At 32.6% G+C, this 19,041-nt stretch overlaps 1 protein-coding gene across 1 annotated transcript; it reads right to left on the bottom strand.

The window, feature by feature from the left end:
* Positions 1-11,096: 11,096 nt before the first annotated feature.
* On the bottom strand, positions 11,097-16,087 carry LOC123659645. The gene is made up of 7 exons (XM_045594845.1): positions 15,905-16,087; positions 15,665-15,792; positions 15,241-15,466; positions 14,654-14,806; positions 12,837-13,027; positions 12,498-12,572; positions 11,097-11,363 (listed from the first exon to the last, which is right to left on the bottom strand). The coding sequence occupies exons 1-7, from the start codon at positions 15,938-15,940 to the stop codon at positions 11,108-11,110; spliced, it is 1,065 nt and encodes a 354-aa protein (XP_045450801.1). The 5' UTR covers positions 15,941-16,087; the 3' UTR covers positions 11,097-11,107.
* Between the last annotated feature and the right edge of the window lie 2,954 nt (positions 16,088-19,041).

Raw genomic sequence — 19,041 nt, 5'->3', positions numbered from 1 at the left:
TTAGCTTATTTTTGCTACAATACTTATTTAATACAATAAATGTTTACTTATACCGAATAGTACAATAGATATACAGATTTTACAAAATATACAATACATTTTTATACAATAAAGCCGTGATATATTACAAAGATTTTTTTTTAATAAAAAAGCATAATAGGCGGCGCGTCTCTTACGAAATATGGTTTCAGTGAAATGGGTGCTGTTATATTATTACTTGTACATATTTATTATAATATACAACAATAGACTGGTAATTTTACAATGTTGTTAGGTTTCTACAGGTGTATCCAATGGGGCTGACGAGAAGTGATTCCACATCACGTACGAACGCGAGATTGTCGTAGTCACAATATGATTGTGCTAGTTTATTGTCTTCCATTCATATTTTAAATAATTATTTTTAAAGTGTATACATCGCATTATTTATATTTTGTGCTTCTTACTTATTATATTGAATTATAATATAATTTGTTTTTAAGGCATTGCCGCTATAGAAACTTTTCTTTTTAGCAGATTATTTTCTAAATAAGTAAGCATTATATATATATATATATATATTATAACTTCGTAAAGAGCTTACAGACTACACAAGATTAAAAAGTAATCTTGGTATTTTAGAGTATCTTTTAAGGCCTAAAAATCATCTCTCCTCAGTCCCTCCACATGTTACAATAGAGTATATTTTCTTACATACAAAGACACCGTAATAGACTATATGAAATTGATTTTAGACAATCCCAGAATACAAGATCGAACTTTTTACACACAACAGTTCAAAACAAATTTTGATTGATTTCTCCATAATTTTACGTTATTTAAAACAGTTGGTTGCGACATGGTCACAAAGATCCAGGCGAAAAAAAATTTAATGTTGGCATAATTAAAAAAAAAAATTAATAATTGTAAATATTTTTTCTAGTTCTTCCAAAATGATATCAGTATTAAATACGAAATTCAACTTTGGTTAGATCAAAAATGTATGTGTGATCTATAGAGAATTTTGCATTAGACCTTCTCGATGTAATTTTTGTAATAGTTATTTTTTAATTATATCTATTATTTTTCATTAAGATATTTTTTAAATAAATTGTAACGTTCTTGCCTAGATTTGCATTTATGTTAGTTACGTATTATACGTTTGAAGTTGATACCATCGTATTTATGTATATTATTATTATTGTATTAAGGGTTTTGTTTGTTTTTTTTTTGTCATTAATAGAAGTAAAATGTTGTAAAAAGTAAGCTCGTTGTATTTTATCAAATAAACACTTTTTAGTCCAACTGAAGCAATATATGGCAATTTTATTTTCAACCACTCTATATAAGAAATAAGAAAATCAGTTAGCAAAATAATTCATCATTACATCATCATTACAGCCTATACAGTCCACTGCTGGACATAGGCCTCCACAAGTTTACGCCAAAAATAACGTGAACTCATGTGTTTTGCCCATAGTCACCACGCTGGGCAGGCGGGTTGGTGACCGCAGTACGGGCTTTGTCGCACCGAAAACGCTGCTGCCCGTCTTCGGCCTGTGTATTTCAAAGCCAGCAGTTAGATGGTTATCCCATCACCGGTCGGCTTTTTAAGTTCCAAGGTGGTAGCGGAACTGTGTTATCCCTTAGTCGCCTCTTACGACACCCACGGGAAGAGAGGGGGTGGCTATATTCTTTAGTACCGTAGCCACACAGTACAGCAAAATAATTACGGAGGTAAAATATTGCGAAGGATAATTTATGATCAAGAAGTTCGTTTTTATTTTTTTTTATTTTTGAAGTTATACTTCTTTTGGTGTATTAGGGAAAAATGATGAAAGTAAATTTTCACGATATGCGCGCACACCGTCACAGAAACCGACGCCATGAATTTAGCTAGTCAACGAAGAAGAAGTTAGCAACGTGAAGTTAGCTAGCCAATGAAGTATAGTTTCTTACGTGCGTACATAATTACACACAGTCTTTCATTTTTTTTTTCTGTAATTTTGAAACAATCGCAACATTTTGCAAATATGCAATCATATTTCTATGATACATATTAAGGTTAAGTAACTGAGGGATAATTAAAATATACTTTTTGCGTATATGAGTACAAAAATAAACAAACATCTATACAACAGAATTAGGTCATCTGTGTCGCAGGACCGATAGCCGTTGGAACAGACGGGTCCTGGAGTGGAGACCGCGTCTTAGCAAACGCAGTGTAGGACGTCCTCGGGCCGAAGATCGACGATCTTCGTAAGATTACCTGTGAAGGCTGGATGAGGATTGAGAAAAACTGGGATGCCTGGCGCGAACTTGGGAAGGCCTATGTCCAGCAGTGGACTGCAATAGGCTGAACTGATGATGATGATGATGTGTTTTACTTCTAGAGTATAATAACTAACATTATTTATGAAACATTCAGATTTCGGGAAATAAGTACACTAAGCAGGGAGATGGTTCATTAGATGAATTTGAAGAGGTCTCACACACATCTGTAAACTACTATAGCGGTAGACCATACAACAACTATGTGGAACAAAACTAATCCGTCTTATACTGTTAGAACTAATCGGTGGTAATCTATGCTTATTTTTTCCAGTCTAATGAATATTGCAGGGAGCTGCTATGGCGCTAGTTGCCTCAATAGTATCTTCTGCTTTGGCTCTGTGTTGAAAATAAAAATAAAAATAGAAAGACTGAATCTGTGTCAGTGAATCAGTGTAAATTTCTAAAGTTATTGGTTAATAGTCATCGTCTATCGTTTGTGGCTATTTTGCAGCGATAGTTTTTAAAATTGTAACGAAATTGTATCACATCTGGACAATTGGAAGGAACTGTAGAAGAACTTAAATATATTTCTCATTCTATACACCCGATTGCCCTAAACAGTGCTTATATAATATCAAAAGTAAGAAGTGAGCGATATTACCATATTTTGGAGTGCTAGTCTTTGTTGATTTTACATTGCAAGACCGTTTATTTTGTTTGAATTGTGAAGTGTACGTTTACTTGGGTGCGATTGGTTAGTTGAATCGAATAACACTAACGTATACTCTAAGCTTCGATACAGTACAACAATTTGAACAATAGTCGCTAGTGCGTCGCTGGTCCAGCGGTGTTATACATAGAATCAAGCAAGTTATCGTGCGTTCCGCGTTCGAAACCACGTTTTTAAAAAGTTTATTATTTGCAATTTTTATCATACCTATCCAAAGTAATTCTGTTATAATGAAGTTCGCTTGCTGTAAGTCGACTGTAGAGGGAGCTACGGGAATGATAACATGCTCTAATTGTAAAAATAACTACCATATCGCCTGTCTGTATCCGAACGACAAGAAAAAAATCACATTATCCGATTCACAAAAAAAGTGGGTTTGTCTGCAATGTCTTCCCAAACAAATTAACAATGACAATACTCCATTAAGACGCAACGACATAGAATCGCCTGATTACATAACATCTAAGCGAGATGCGTCTCAAAAATCTCCATCGCCAGAATACATAACATCTAAGCGAGGTGCGTCTCAGAAATCTCCGGAGAGCTCGATGGAGTCGCTAGTTTCGTGTGACCGGATTCGTGAGATTGTTTCCATGGAGATCGAAAAACTGTGGTCCAATGTAAAGACCACTATTTTCGATATTATTTCAACTGAACTATCGCCAATTAGGGAAGAAATTGCTGCCTTTAAACAAAGCATATCATTCATGAGTAGCCAGTACGAGAGTTTATGCAAAAAAATCGATATGATGGATAGTGAAGTCAAAACACTCCAGGCAACCAAGACGGCTGTTGGCGAGATAAAGAGCAGTATTATTGAGCTGGAGTCTCAAGTAAATAACCGTGAGCAGTGGGCTAGACGATCCAATGTCGAGATCTACGGTGTACCGGAAAGAAAAGGCGAAAATTTAATGCATATTTTGGAGTGTGTTTCTAAGCGAATTGATTTCCCTCTTGATGTCAGCCGCGATGTAGACTTCGTAACTCGTGTGGCATCCAAGAACAACAACTCTAAAAGAACCAAACCTATTATAGTGCGATTTTTGGCGCGCTATAAAAAGGACGATTTCTTGAGTTTGGCGAGAAAGTTTAAATTTAGCGCTGACGATCTTGGCTTTAAGGATGACAACTCTAAAATATTTTTCAACGATCACCTAACGAGTGTTAACAAGTCTCTTTTACAGCGAGTTAAAGTAAGGTCTAAAGAAAACAAGTACTTGTATACATGGGTTAAGAACTGTGCTATTATGGTGCGCCGAACAGATACTAGTCCTATCATACATATTTCGAGCGTTTCGGATTTAAACAAAATAAAGTAAGAACTATGGTATCGTTTTTAGTTATCGTTATCTGGCTTAACTCGTGCTGTAATATTAAAGTTCGTATTGTTTGCATCTTCAGTGTATTTATTTTTTGTGTTCTGGTTTGTTTAATCATAGTTTTTATCACTTTTTACATTATTTTATTTTTTGTTAATTATTTTTATAACTGTGTTAATTTTTGTTTATGTACATTATTTTTTAATTTTTATTTTTGGCACGCCTGGGGTAGATACTTGTATTTATTAAATTTATATAGTAAAAATTGTAAGAATTATCGGAATGGTCACTTTTGCTTTAAAGTTAATAACGTTTACGTTATATTGATTTTCTTAAATAATGGGTTCACTTAATCTCTCTATTTATTACCAAAACGTTCGTGGTCTTCGAACTAAGACTAATACTTTCTTTAGGAGCCTAATGTGCAATGATTACGATATTATCTGTCTAAGCGAAACATGGTTGAATCCTGGAATTTTTGACGCTGAATTATTCGATAGTCGGTACAACGTATACAGATGTGATCGTAATTATGCTTCTAGGGGGGATCGGATGGGTGGTGGTGTCCTTATAGCAGTTAGGCGTGGCCTCTTAGTTATCGAATCAGAGCCTGTCGAATTCCCTGGTGCTGTTGCGGATGTGATGCAGGTTACGTTACAAATTAATGTGCGACCAAATTCAGCTGTGTTGCATTTATTTTGTTGCTATTTTCCACATTGTCTATACCAGTCTGACGCTTTGGTCGACTTTTTTGAATCTATTTCAAATTATTATTTAAATAAACCTTGCGATCACTTTTTAATATTAGGTGATTTTAATATTAGTGCTGCTAGATGGAGCCACTCTGACTCGTCTAGTAATCAAACTTTAAATGTAAATACTAACGATGCCTCAGTCCAGTCACTATATAGTTTTCTCCAATTTACTGGTTTTAGTCAATTTAATAATGTTCGTAATATTAATGATAGATTTCTTGATTTGGTGATTAGCGATGTTAACTGTAATACCAGCCACTGTAGGGAGCCACTAGTAATTGAGGACTCTCATCATCCAGCTTTACTTGTGCAGCCTCTTATTTTATGCACTCTTACATTGCGCCCTCCAATTCGTTGTGTGTCTGTCTTCCGTGCTGCTGATTACGATACCATAAATTTAGCATTGTCCTCAATCAAATGGGCTGAAGTTTTAAATACGAATGATATAGATACGGCACTATGTAATTTTTATGAAGTAATTAATTTAATTATTGAAAAGTACGTTCCAACCAAAAAATGTAAAGGTGTACGATATCCCCCGTGGTATACGAAGGCGCTCATTAAAATTATTAATGAGAAGCTGAAATTTCATAAAAAATGGAAGATTTATAAGAGAGAGAGTGACTACAATACGTTTAAACTTTTACGCAATCGCCAAAAGCGTGTTCAGTCGGAATGTTACGATAAATTCATTGAGAGTGCTGAAAGTAATATCAAAATTAATAGCAAATCCTTTTGGTCTTTTATTAAATCCAAGAAAGCTTCTACCGACATTCCAGATATAATGATTTTTAATGAAATTCAATCTTCTAACGGTTTCGAAATCTGTCAGCTTTTTAATTCCTATTTTCAGTCAGCCTTTGAATCTAATTCGCAATCACATAGTGACAGCGAATCGTTGCTGGTAGATCTCTATGGTAACTCTCAGGCTGCTTCTATAGGTTCGGTCGATCTTTCTACTAAATTAGTTAGAAAATACTTGAAAGGTTTGGATATATGCAAGGGGGGCGGTCCTGATGGTATTCCTCCCATTTTTCTTAAGTCTTGCTACGGTAGTTTGGATGTCCCTCTATTTATTTTATTTAACTTATCTCTTCGTACTGGAAGAGTGCCTAAAATATGGAAACAATCGTTTGTAGTACCAATTTACAAGACGGGAGATAGACACAACATACAGAATTATAGACCTATATCCAAACTAAACACTGTTGCAAAATTATTTGAAAAAATTATTTATGATCAATTATATCCCGTGGTAAGGCCTTTGATTATTGACCAGCAGCATGGATTTGTAGATGGCAGATCGACCGAAACAAACCTTTGTGAGTTGACTCATCAACTGACAACAACAATGGATAGGGGTGGTCAGGTTGATGTCGTTTATACGGACTTTTCAAAAGCCTTTGATAAGATCTCTCATAACCTGTTAGTCAAAAAACTTAGTGCAATAGGTATACACGGTGATTTGCTTCGTTGGCTCGAATCTTATTTACGGGACCGTAGTCAGGCTGTTGCTGTTAAGGGTTTTTGTTCGTCATTTGTGCCCGTTACCTCTGGAGTACCTCAGGGCTCTCATCTCGGACCATTATTGTTTAATATCTTTATCAATGACGTAACAAAATACATTAGTAATTGCAGTATATTGCTCTATGCAGATGATATGAAGATTTTTAAAATTATTGACTCTACTCACGACTGCGTTTTACTTCAGGATGATCTTGATAGCTTTGAGAGTTACTGTAATTATAACCTTTTAAAATTAAATATAAAAAAATGCAGTGCCGTGACATTTACGAGGAAGATGAGGGCTATACAGTTTGACTACAAATTACAGAATACCGTTTTAGCCAGAGTTTCTGAGATAAGAGATTTGGGTGTCTTCTTAGACCAAAAGTTAAGTTATGCTTATCATATTGATTATATCACATCCAAAGCTTATAAGATGCTAGGATTTATCCTAAGATCTACTAAAGAGTTTAAAAATTGCAATACCCTTATCCTTCTTTTTAATGCTTACGTAAGGTCCCTTTTGGAATATGGATCTACAGTTTGGAACCCGATTTATAAAAAATATATAAATAAAATCGAAAAAATTCAATTAAAATTTTTAAAACATTTCCGATTTAGAATTGCCAACTCCGACCATTCGACCAATAAAGTCCTGGCAAGTATCACCCCATTAAAGGTGCGCAGAGACTTGAGGGACCAATTATTTCTTTACAAAATTGTCCATAGTCTTGTTGATTCTAAGAGTCTTTTTAGTAAAATTTTATTTGAATGTCCCCGTCTTAGCTCAAGAAATCAATCTTTGTTCTTCGTGCCCCGTTGTAGAAATGATTATGCCAAAAATGTGTTTTTGCTGCGTGCCTGTAGGAATTATAATAAGCATAGTGAGAGTTTAGACATATTCAACATGAAAATTAGTAATTATAAGAATATTTTACATAAATTGTTATTTTGTGAACAATTGTTTTAACTGTTAATTACTGTGTTTACTTTATGTTTAGTTTTTTTTGTTTTTATCATGGATTGTCAAGTGTTTGTTATAATTTTATTGTGGAAACTTGATTGATTTGTGTTATTTTTATATTGTTTTTATTGAATAGTGTTGTAATAATTGTTTGTTTCCCAAATAAAATAAAATAAATAAATAAATAAATATTTATGTAGGAGCTAACTCATGACAATATAAAAATAAGCCGCAGGAAGTTTCTGAAAATACTTGCATATGATCTCATCATGCCCCATCTGAAAAACTGGGCTTTCATGTGCAGTTTGCCAGAACGCTAAGACAAGAGCTTAATCTAATCTTAAATAATACTTACGTCGTTGTTCATTCTGTTCGTTAAAAAAACTAAGAGACACGCTACAACATTTGCATGAAAGGCAAAAAATATATATTTGTCTTGAAAAAGCAGTTATGGTGTGTTCTATTTGATGTAAATGTGGAAATATGCCCGAATAAAATTTTTTGTCAGACTTTTTTATTGTGTCAGCCTTTTTATCCTGTCAGAGTTTTTATTATGTCAGACAATTTTTCCTTTTTTTTAGTCGATTAGATTTCAGAGCAATTTTTTTAGTTAACGCAAGAAAAAAAATTGTTATTATATTTATAGTACCTATAAATACGTTGTTTTTAGGTGACTGATGTAAAAGACTGTTTCTAACAAATAAAATTTATGTTCTAGTTTTTTTTGTGTTTTTTATTCAGTTATGTACTGTACCCTGTTATTTAAATGACTACAAATAACATTTAAATATATAATATTATAATAACAAAGACGAGATTAAATCTCGGTTTGACACCGGCGCGAATACACGTGTGATAAAACCGCACGACTATAGGTACGAAGGTTAATAAGACACAAAAATAAGAAACTACATAGCAAATAGCAACACGAACGATTTTGAAAGAATTAATATAATATCTTTATCTGCGGTATCTGTAGCATTCCTTTATGTGACCGTCATCTCGATTACTTTTTGTAAAAAAAAAAAAAAAAACATTTTTTGATACCAGAACATTCAAACAGAACGCCGCGTATTTTCATGGAAATTTTTTCATACAAAAATATCCAAACAATAGGCGAAATTGTTCTAAATGTTCAACACTAACGAGACCTGCGAAGCACGATAGTACACTAAATATTCTAAAACTTTTAACAAATATACAATAAAATATGCCGTATATATAATTTTATTTATTCGCAAACGAAAAACACCGACTTCGATTGACATGCACAAGCAATACAACGTAGGTGGTCGAAAATATAATTAATTAAATATGTATTATTGGCGATAACTCAAAATTAGTCATCAGATTTCGATCAAATTTAAATGGAGCCACATGACATTCACCAGCAATCGATTAAAAACTGATTCAATAAAATCCATCAATTCAGTTTTTTTTTTTTTTTGCTTTCTTCATTTCTCCGTCGACTAAAAAAAGTTGAAATAGAAAAATTTGATATTTCTAAACATTTCGTATACTATACTTATATACCTATATATATATATATATATATATATATATATATATATATATATATATATATATATAGGTATATAAACCTATTCAAATAATTTGTAGAAATATTCGTTTTTGACTACTTATTTATTTATTTATTTATTTATTTATTTATTTATTTATTTATTTATTTATGGACAGACAGTAGCTAATACAGCAAATCTTATATCTAATACTAACACTAAATAACAAATAAAGTAGTTGTACAGCCTATGAAGGTGTCACAGCATGCTTAAATCTATGAAATTATTTCACTATTAACTAACTTTAACTATGCCTTAATCTATGACTACTTAATAGTACCTATGAATTATAAATAGGCGTTTTCTTTAACTAAATTTATTACTTGGGATTTTTTTATATTTATATCGCGCTTCCATCGCGTTACCTACGCGTGCCATAACTTTTAACGTTTTGATTGAGGTAAGGATAAGGAGCATACCGAGTGAGAAAGTACTTTACCTTTACAGAATATCATAACTAAATGACACTGCTCTCAAATAAATGTAGATTTGTGATCATCTGGTGAGTAAGCAGGAATACGATCAGAAACATGCTTGGAAGCTTCTGGTGTTATAAACACCCATAACTGCAAACCATTAGATGAACCAAATGGTACCTCAGTGGTAAAACATTTATTTATTTATTTAACAATTTATGTACACTAGGATAGCAAAAGGAAATAGCTCTTATAAACAATGCTGGTACAAAGGCACTACTTATCCCATGATGGAATCTCTTTCAGTAGTCCTGCCACAGGAAACTGATAAAACAGTCGCAAAACTAGAGTGTACAATCTAAACATATAGATAATAAAAATATAATCTATAATATAAAAATGAGTCGCTGAATGTGTTGCTAAGCGCAAAACTCGAGAACGGTTGGACCGATTTCGCTAATTCTTTTTTTAAAATATTCCTTGAAGTGGTTCTTACGGAGAGAAAAATTCAAAAAAAAATTTTAAATTTCTTGAAAAAGTCTAAAAACAACACTTTTCTATACTCCCATACAAAAGATTTGTGATAATACTTAAAAGTCACTTTGAACTTTAATACCATACGATAAAGTTTGTGTTAGGCGATACGAAGTTCGCCGGGTCAGCTAGTATTTAATAAATACATAATTATACAATATATAAATGTTTTCAGACGTTTCTGAAACAAATAAAAAGAATTTAAAAGCTCTCGATCTTGGTCTCGAAAATCTTCGCAATATGCATAAGATATATGTATAGCCCGGGAGCTAGTTACAGATTTTCATGACCAAGCCCCTCCCAATCGAAAATTCGTAAAATTCACGAGGAATTTATATTATGAATATTCGCGACCGTCAGCTGCGACTCCTTGGGAACGCCCCACGACAGAAGAAAAAAAAAGAAAAAGGTTTTTTAGAAATTTCCTCCCATTTTAAAATTTGTCGGATTATAGCTTACGCTATTAGCTATTATTTTGCTATTTTCGTTATTTATTCAAAATTGGTCAGATTCAGCGACATTCTGTATCCAGCCCATTTATCAATTTTCGAAGAAAACTGATTAACGCACGCTTGACTAGGGGAGTAAGCTGGTGAATGTGTAACGAGAACATTACGAAAAGTATGATCGAACGAGGCGAACGGAATTTGAGAGGGAGATATAAGTTAGATAGAGCTAAAGAAGTTATAATTCAGTCGTATGGTCTAAAGCACGCTCGTTTCTTTTACATGTTTGGGAAGTTTGAGGTTGATGTTTAACTGCAAGATATGTACATATTTTTGCGTTCGTAAAAAGTTCGTAAAATTGAGGTTGTATTTCCAAAAACTGACGAAACAAATTAAGAAAGAAGAACTATAATGCAGTAAAACCTTGTATGTATGTCAGTCAAATATTTGACCTGTCATGTCAGTCAAATATTTGACCTGTCATGTCAGTCAAATATTTGACCATTAAGGTAATAGTCACTAAAATACATTAACATTTAACAAAGTAATAAAACACAATCATGCGTAACAAATTTCATTTATTACAGATTTTCTAATAATTAAATTATTCACCACGCTTCAACAATTTATTTATACTGTCTTTATTCAAATATACACAAACATCCATGAATGTGAGAGCCAACAACAAACATTGGCCCAACATATCTTTTTTTAGATCTTTTTGATTTCTGAACATTGTGACTAATCTTTCAGGTACATTGACGTGAGAACTTGATTTATTTTCACTCGCTTCTTGTAATAAATTTTCAACTGTTTGATCAGTTGAAACGTGTTCATTCCCAATTAAATTGCCGTATAATCTGAAACAATTTTTTTAAACCTCCTAAATCTAACCTAGCTTTGTTGAGCAAGTCATCAGCATCCAAGTTTCCTTCGAAAGCTCGAAATGTTGATTTCTGAATAGCACCTAAATATCTAGCCAATTATACGAATGTGATTAAACCTTACAAAATACCTATTTAATATTTTAATAAATATGTCCATATTTTCCAATTGTTTTCGCATTTGAACTCATCTAGAATGCATCGTGGAGATTATTTAAAAAGCCAAAAGATTTTGTCAGCTAAAAACCATTTAAATAAATGTAATAAACGTAGTTCATTTTTAATTTTATTTTGAAATATCCTCGTACATACTAAATTTCACACAGAGCCCCCAGTACCCCAGAGCTAGGAAGCTTTTTTTCAACTTTGGCAATTTATCTTTTGGCAAAATTGTACGATAAGACTTTAATTTCCTTTTTTAATTCAGTTGCTTGATGCTAAACCACGAGAGCTTCAGAACTTTAGATCAAACAAGAAATTCACCTGTTTAGATTTAAACACTTGTCAATCACGCATATAGTGCTGCCATCTATCGGAGTTTCTCCGTATTAATTCTCTCGATTTTACATCAAATACATACATTAAGCAAAAACATATTTTTATGACTGTTTTTCAGTTCAGAGTTCCGTTTAGAACATGGAGCTTGGAGAGAAGGAGAACGATCGCTACGTACTAAAGCATTAGCTCACCTGTCCTTAAAGATTTATAAATAATTATAGAATGAATAGTTAATTTTTCAGCCACCAGTCGCGCTGCCGTCGTTAAATAGTGTCTGTGAAGTTAGCTGTTTATGCCATGTGCTTATGAATACAAGTAGATGAAGTTAGTTGAATAATAATTGCCCGCGCTTTTATTGACACAATTTAGCGATGGCAGCGCTACGCTATTTTATCGATATTTCCGGGACACTATTTTCTACAGCGATCGTTTTCCTTCTCTCTAAGCTCCACGGTTTAGACGCTATAAAATGTACTTTGAGATGTCAATTGCTTTTATTGATTTTAATGATGCGTTTACTGACTGATTGTAAAACTATTTTCAGTGGGACTATTACTCTCTAAAACCTTAAAATTAATTTTTTTTTAGAATACTCTTAAAAAGTTCACGTACCTGTATGGAAGAGTAGGTCTTAAGAAATATACTTTTTGAGTGAAAACTTTAGGTACCTTTTCACTGTCATCACTGCTGTAATAAAATTATTTTTCATAAAATTAAAAGAGTAATTGATTCTAGATTAACAATACTTTTACTATACTCTTTTTTACCACACCATTGATGTAAGCTACGACCAATTTGATATATAAATTCTACAGAACATAATCGGCTCAAAACTCAACTGTTACGCTTTATGAAAAATTTCAAAACTTGAGCTTATAATTTTTTATTTAGTATGTCTTACATGAAAGCCAGGATTCATTTAATTTTCCGCTCAAATAAAAGAATACATACCCATTTAAACAAACGTCATTACTCCTACAATTTATAAGGGCTATGATCATCGCTACAAGTTGTGCTTTCTGTAAATTGACTCCTAAAACTTTAGGGTTATTAGGGTCACTTCCAGACGCCCTCAATGTGGTCGCCTCAGCTTTCATTACATATATGTCAGCGATTGGAAGATTCTTTGTAATATCCCATGCCTGCATAATAAATTAAATTGTGCTTTATATATCTATAGTCAATAATTGCCTAGCGTCTGTTTCATCAGTTGCCGACTTGCCGTTAACGCTATTCAACGGATAACGGTATCAAACAGATAAAAGGTTATGATATTTTATCCTTTTTCACAATTGAAGTCTATTATATTTATGGTATATTTCTATTTGCAATTATGGGTCTTAAAGTAGTAGTTAATTGAGGTGAAATAGGTATTAATCTACTTCCTGCTATTAAGGTTTATTCGAAACATATGTGCAGGATTAACTTTATCCACAATAGTGAAACAGGCCCTTAAATTCTTATATCATCATTCATCATCATCATCATTTCAGCCTATTGCAGTCCACTGCTGGACATCGGCCTCCTCAAGATCGCGCCAAAAATGGCGTAAATTCATCTATGTTGCCCATAGTCACCACGGTGGGCAGGCGGGATGGTGATCGCAGGGCTGGCTTTGTCGCACGAAAGACGCTGCTGCCCGTCTTCGGCCTGTGTATTTCAAAGCCAGCAAGTAGATGGTTATCCCGCCATCGGTCGACTTTATAAGTTCCAAGATGGCAGTGGAACTGTGTTATCTCTTAGTCGCCTCTTAGGACACCCAAAGGAAGAGAGGTTCTTATATATTAGCAGACGCGGGAGACGTTGTCCTGCCCGAAACACAGCTACCAAATTTGATTGCTGACATACCGATAGCAGCGCCACCTATCGGTTCATTGTGTTTTCAAACCATCCATGAACCCAGAAAAATTTTAACAAAATCAGTTCAGCCGTTTTGGGAGAAGTTCAGTGACAAACACGCGGAGAAGAAATATATAATATATATATTAGGATATCTACACTCAAACGCCATCTTTTGGATCTATGAATAAGCGACTGGCACAGCGCCCTCTATGTTATCTCTGTCAAAACACGTATTGCTCGCAACACTTTATCTGTACATACATATAAATAAAATTGAAGTGTCTGTCACACGATTTCAAATTAACTGTGGCGAAATCATATGTGCTTATTTGGCACTATTGAAAGCCATTTTAACCTGAAGATGAAGAAAATAACTAAGTGCATATAGTTATAGCTATTACATGAGCTAGAGTAGAGAGAGTAGCTATTACATGATGCTAAAACACAAACAAACTATTTAAAAGTTTTGTCTGTCTGTCTTTCTGTTTGTCCGGGCTAATCTTCGGAATGGCTGAACTGATTTTTATAGGACTTTCACTGGAAGCTAGAGGAAGTTGTGGAGCAACGTATGGACTTAAATAATCAGGGTGGATAAAATAATTACACTTTTTCTTTTTAATGCAACAATTCTTGCAACCAAAGTACAATTTTAAAAGATCACACAATTTCAAAAATTTCAAAAGATAAGATAAAAAATATATGAAATGAAATGGCCATTGAATGAGAATCGTGTGTCCAGGGTCACTTATATTGCAATAAGACCGCTTTTGCACTTTGTAAAGATGGAATATTTCTTTTATGTTAATCTCAATGTGTAATATATATATGTCATATGTGTGGATTGAACCTGAAACACGATCATCAGCTAGTCACTGTGATCATCACGTAATGTTAACATTACTTTATTTTGTAAAAAATTTACTTACAATATCCAGTATATCAGTAATTTGCATCTTCTTACTATTTGGATAATCAATATTATAATACTTCCATTCTGTTACTTCATAATTTTCCTTATTGATTAATGTCCAACAAACTGAATTCACAGTTATTGATACAGCTAACACAGTTTTACAAGACTAAAAAACACAACGAAATATGAATTTTTTATTTTGTTTTTTCAATATAATTAAATTAAAGTTGAACAATCGAAAAAAAATTATTTTGATGATTAATAATTTTTTTTTTCAATCATGAATCATGTCATCAATTCATTAATTTTCTAAGCCGATTTTTTAAGGCAAGGAGTTACTGTTTTCATTTTACATTAATTACATATTACAATTTAATAGTCATCAGCAACAACTCCAAAAACTAATTCAACAAAATCTAAGCCTATTCTAGACTAGATAACTAAAATACATATACAATAAGATTTTATAATTGATAAGAGTGAGTCTAACTATACTGTAGGATATCACAACAAAGTTAAAATAATACAAAAAGTTATATCTATACTCATATTAAATGTTTTTAAAATAAAAACTCTTTTATTAAGTGTGTGGTACTCTACCTGTCGCATACTCTCACTTAAAGATGGTTGCAATACTTGTCCCTTGATTTTTTTACTTAAATTATTGTTTGCTAACTTTGGACCATCAAGAATACTATCACACAACTTCGTCGCTATTTTCTCTGTAAAACTATTGACATTTTCTATATCAGATATTGTTTTCATTTGACCATTCTTTCCAATCCATTCTGTAATCTTTTTCGCTCTGGGTTTACTCACTTCATAACTGTAATTTTAAAAAAAATATTTTTATGCACTAAAAAATTATTGAGATTCGTGAAAATTTTGATGCTAAAAAATATTCTTCAAAATATAGTAATTAGTATAAAATTTTATATAAACAAATGTTATTAATGTTAATTATTTGTATAAATGTTATAATTATTTGTTAAATTACTTAAATGTTCTTTAATATTTTACTAACCTCGACAAGGAAGCGGTGTCTTCATTTATAACCTGCAAAATTTTCTCCTTTTGAGTTTCCGAATATTTCTTTTCAAGCTCATTGCCGTAACACCTTTTCACTAATGATATTAATTTTATTTGCGAAGGCTATAAATATAACATTTCATTTATTAAGTTTGAGTATAAATAATATTATTTTACAAAGCATTAGTTCAAAAATCTAATCAAAAGTATTCATAATACGAACTAAATTTAGTACCGTTATATATTTTCTATAACTCAAGGCGGAAATCATTTTGTATGTTTTGAATGTTACTTTTGTTTACATGCAACCAAATGTACGAGTTATATTATTTTTATTATGGTTTTTTGCTAATCTATAGCGTTACTGTTTTGTTTACATTTTGAGATCTGAGATCTGCAGAGTTGATTTTGAGTAAATCAATGTCAAAAGTCGGGCTATTGACACTTTGGACGCGTTCCACCTACGGTCCATAACGCCATCGACTACAACCGATGAAATTGCCGTTCCACCAGGGCTTGTTACCGTTACCAATTACCATTATAAAGTACCGGTAAATAGCGTTAATTTTAACAGATACCTTTTTTACCGTTAAAACTTTTAATGGTAATTCGGTAACGAAAACGTTTTTTAACGTTACATTTTACCGTTAAATAGGATTTTAACGATACTGATAACGTTACCTCTAATATCACGAATTAACGAAATTTTTATCGATACCTCTACGACGTTGCCGCTCCGTGCAGAAAATCTTCGACTCGACGCGCTGAACTCCCCGCGCGACTTAATGCGGATTGATAAGAGCGGCAACAGCGCGTGGCATTAGATTTGATTACAATTGTGCGATCGAACAAAAATAAATAAAAGTAGGCACAATGGTCGTGAAAAAATACCTATATAATTTTTTCATCAATAGATTATTATTATTGTACTGGAATTCAGTTGCTAATTAAAACAACTTATTCAGAGATATTAAAATATAATAAATAAAATTGTGTTTACTCGCTAACGAAAGAAAAAAAGAACTTCAACTACATTGACAAGTAAAATAACGTTTATACACGAAAAATTGTCATGTAAATTCGCATTATTAGATATAACTCGAAAAGTACTTGATCAAATCTAAATGGGACTATGTAACAAGCACCACCTTTTTATTAAAAAGAGAATTATCGAAATCGGTCCACCCAATAAAAATAAATTATGAAGTAACACACATTACAAAAAATTCAATCGAATTGAGAATATCTTATTTTTTTCAAGTTTGTTAAAAATAATAATACACAACGAACAGCTTATTTCATATTCTATCATAGTTTTGATCATTGTTTTAAAAATAGATCACATATGTGCACACTAAACAAACATTATATGGCGTATTCTGTAATAATTCAAAAACCAATAAAGAAAATTACATATCTAATCTGTCTCTTTCATACATTATACGAGCGTAATAATTTCGTTACCTATAACGTTAACAGTAGCAATTAACAGTAACGGTATAGATAAATAACGTTAAATGAGTTTTTACTGGTAAAAAATATAACGGTAAAATGTGTGAAAAATAACGTTATCTAAAGTATCGTTACTCCAAAAATAACGTTATGCCGACCTTGACAAATTAACGATACCAAATTTTTAACGGTATTCCAAGCCCTACGTTCCACTAACGTTATAAACGGCACGGGCGTTGTAGAATGTACTTAAGTGAATTCTCTCACACAAAGACACGGAGGGGAGAAGCCATTGCGTTTGTTACCGATACAAAAAAGTCTGTCATTTTTTGCGGGGGGAAATTACACACATGCACACTTTATCTAATTCCCACACAAAAATAATCGTCTGTCACTACGAAACTCACACATACTAAATTAAAATCACACTTACATTTTTCACACACACATAGAAACATTCTGTGTCATTACAGTATAATGACATGCCGCAACTACACTGACAAGTTGCTTACAGCCGTGGTTGTACAACTGTCGATATGCATTATCGATAAATTCAAGTACTCGCTTAAGGAAATTAGGTTTTTAAAGTGATACAATGGTAAGATGTTATTATAAAAATGGACTTTATTTATTATATACTACAATAATGATCATCTCAAAAAAAAAATTGGTTGCCTGTAAAGTCGGTATACGGGCGAAAGTTTTACGTGACAACGACTTTGAGTGGTAAAATAATTTTAATGTGAATATTCATTCGTATAGTAGGAAGAAGGATGAAATAATAGTAACAATTTAAAACATTTATTTATACAAAGAATTATATTTAAAACATTAATTTATACAAAGAATCTCGCACTGAATTTCATATTAACAAAATTTTATTTTTACCTTTACACATACATACGTAATTATATACAAATATACATACAATAACTTGCAATACATTTGCGTACAATGAAACAGCGTTTACTACAACTTAACTTGTTCCTGAGTGATTTTGCCCGAGTGGAAGGGACGCGTGCCTCTCACTCGCTCTCATTGTGAGCGCATAACGTGAGCGGAGCGTAACGCAGTTTCTTGAAGTGTCACCCGGCAAACCAATTTATAAGACGTTGTCACGTCAAAAACTAAATGTTTATATCATTTTAAAAACCAGTGATAGTCGTATCTATTACTGGTTTTTAAAATGGATTAATTTTCTATATATATGACGAATACATTTTTAAGGGTTTTCTTTTTTCATTAAGAAAGAAATTCTTGTACTGGTATATTTTTCCATTGTTAATTTTGCCAGTTCCAAATTATGATTTGTAAAATCATTTTCGTGTGAATGGTAACTGATAGAAGGAAAAAAGTCTTTGCCAATAAACTTTTTTAAGGCATGTGTTACGATCTTATGTGTGGTACATGATCGTGTAGGTTTATTGTCGTCACTTAAACGTCGTCTTATTTCTTTTTCACAAATCCGTCATAAAAGTATTACCTCTTTTGAAGCATAAAGTAACTTTCCCCTGCTTTTTTGGTGTGATAAACTTTTTTCATTGATCGGCCCAAGCAAACCTTTGATGCACGTATTGCATTTAATTTTTTTTTATGTCGAGAAAACAACAAATCCAGCTATATACTCAATAACTTTTTCCGCGAAAGCAGATAAAAAAGTTAGAGCTTCAATCTCATCAATCAATTCGTCAGTAAAATTGGTAAAATTGACTTCGTCAGTAGCGTCATTGCTATTGTATTGTCGTACGGTTGAAGCATTAATATTTTCTAGTGCTGATGTGCAATTCAGTATCGTAATTTTTTCCAAAGGAATGCAGTTCGCTCCGCTACCAGTTTGTGTTAATTCTGTATTAACAAGAATTTTTTTGTAAATTGCTTCAAATTGGGAGCTTGAGGGATTATCGCAATAACCTCCATGAC

Source organism: Melitaea cinxia, chromosome 14, assembly GCF_905220565.1.
Source record: "Melitaea cinxia chromosome 14, ilMelCinx1.1, whole genome shotgun sequence".
NCBI classification, from domain to species: Eukaryota; Metazoa; Arthropoda; class Insecta; order Lepidoptera; family Nymphalidae; genus Melitaea; species Melitaea cinxia.
This window is presented reverse-complemented; position numbering and strand designations above follow the sequence as displayed.

Bases quoted from the DNA above. Each gene is read 5' to 3' on its own strand.
- LOC123659645 (XM_045594845.1), bottom strand. From the start codon at position 15,940: ATGATTTCCGCCTTGAGTTATAGAAAATATATAACG. The intron at 13,028-14,653 runs GTAAGTAAATTT...TTTATTATGCAG, and splicing joins TTACTGATATACTGGATATT to GCATGGGATATTACAAAGAA. The intron at 12,573-12,836 runs GTATGTATTCTT...ATTTTATTACAG, and splicing joins AATGACGTTTGTTTAAATGG to CAGTGATGACAGTGAAAAGG.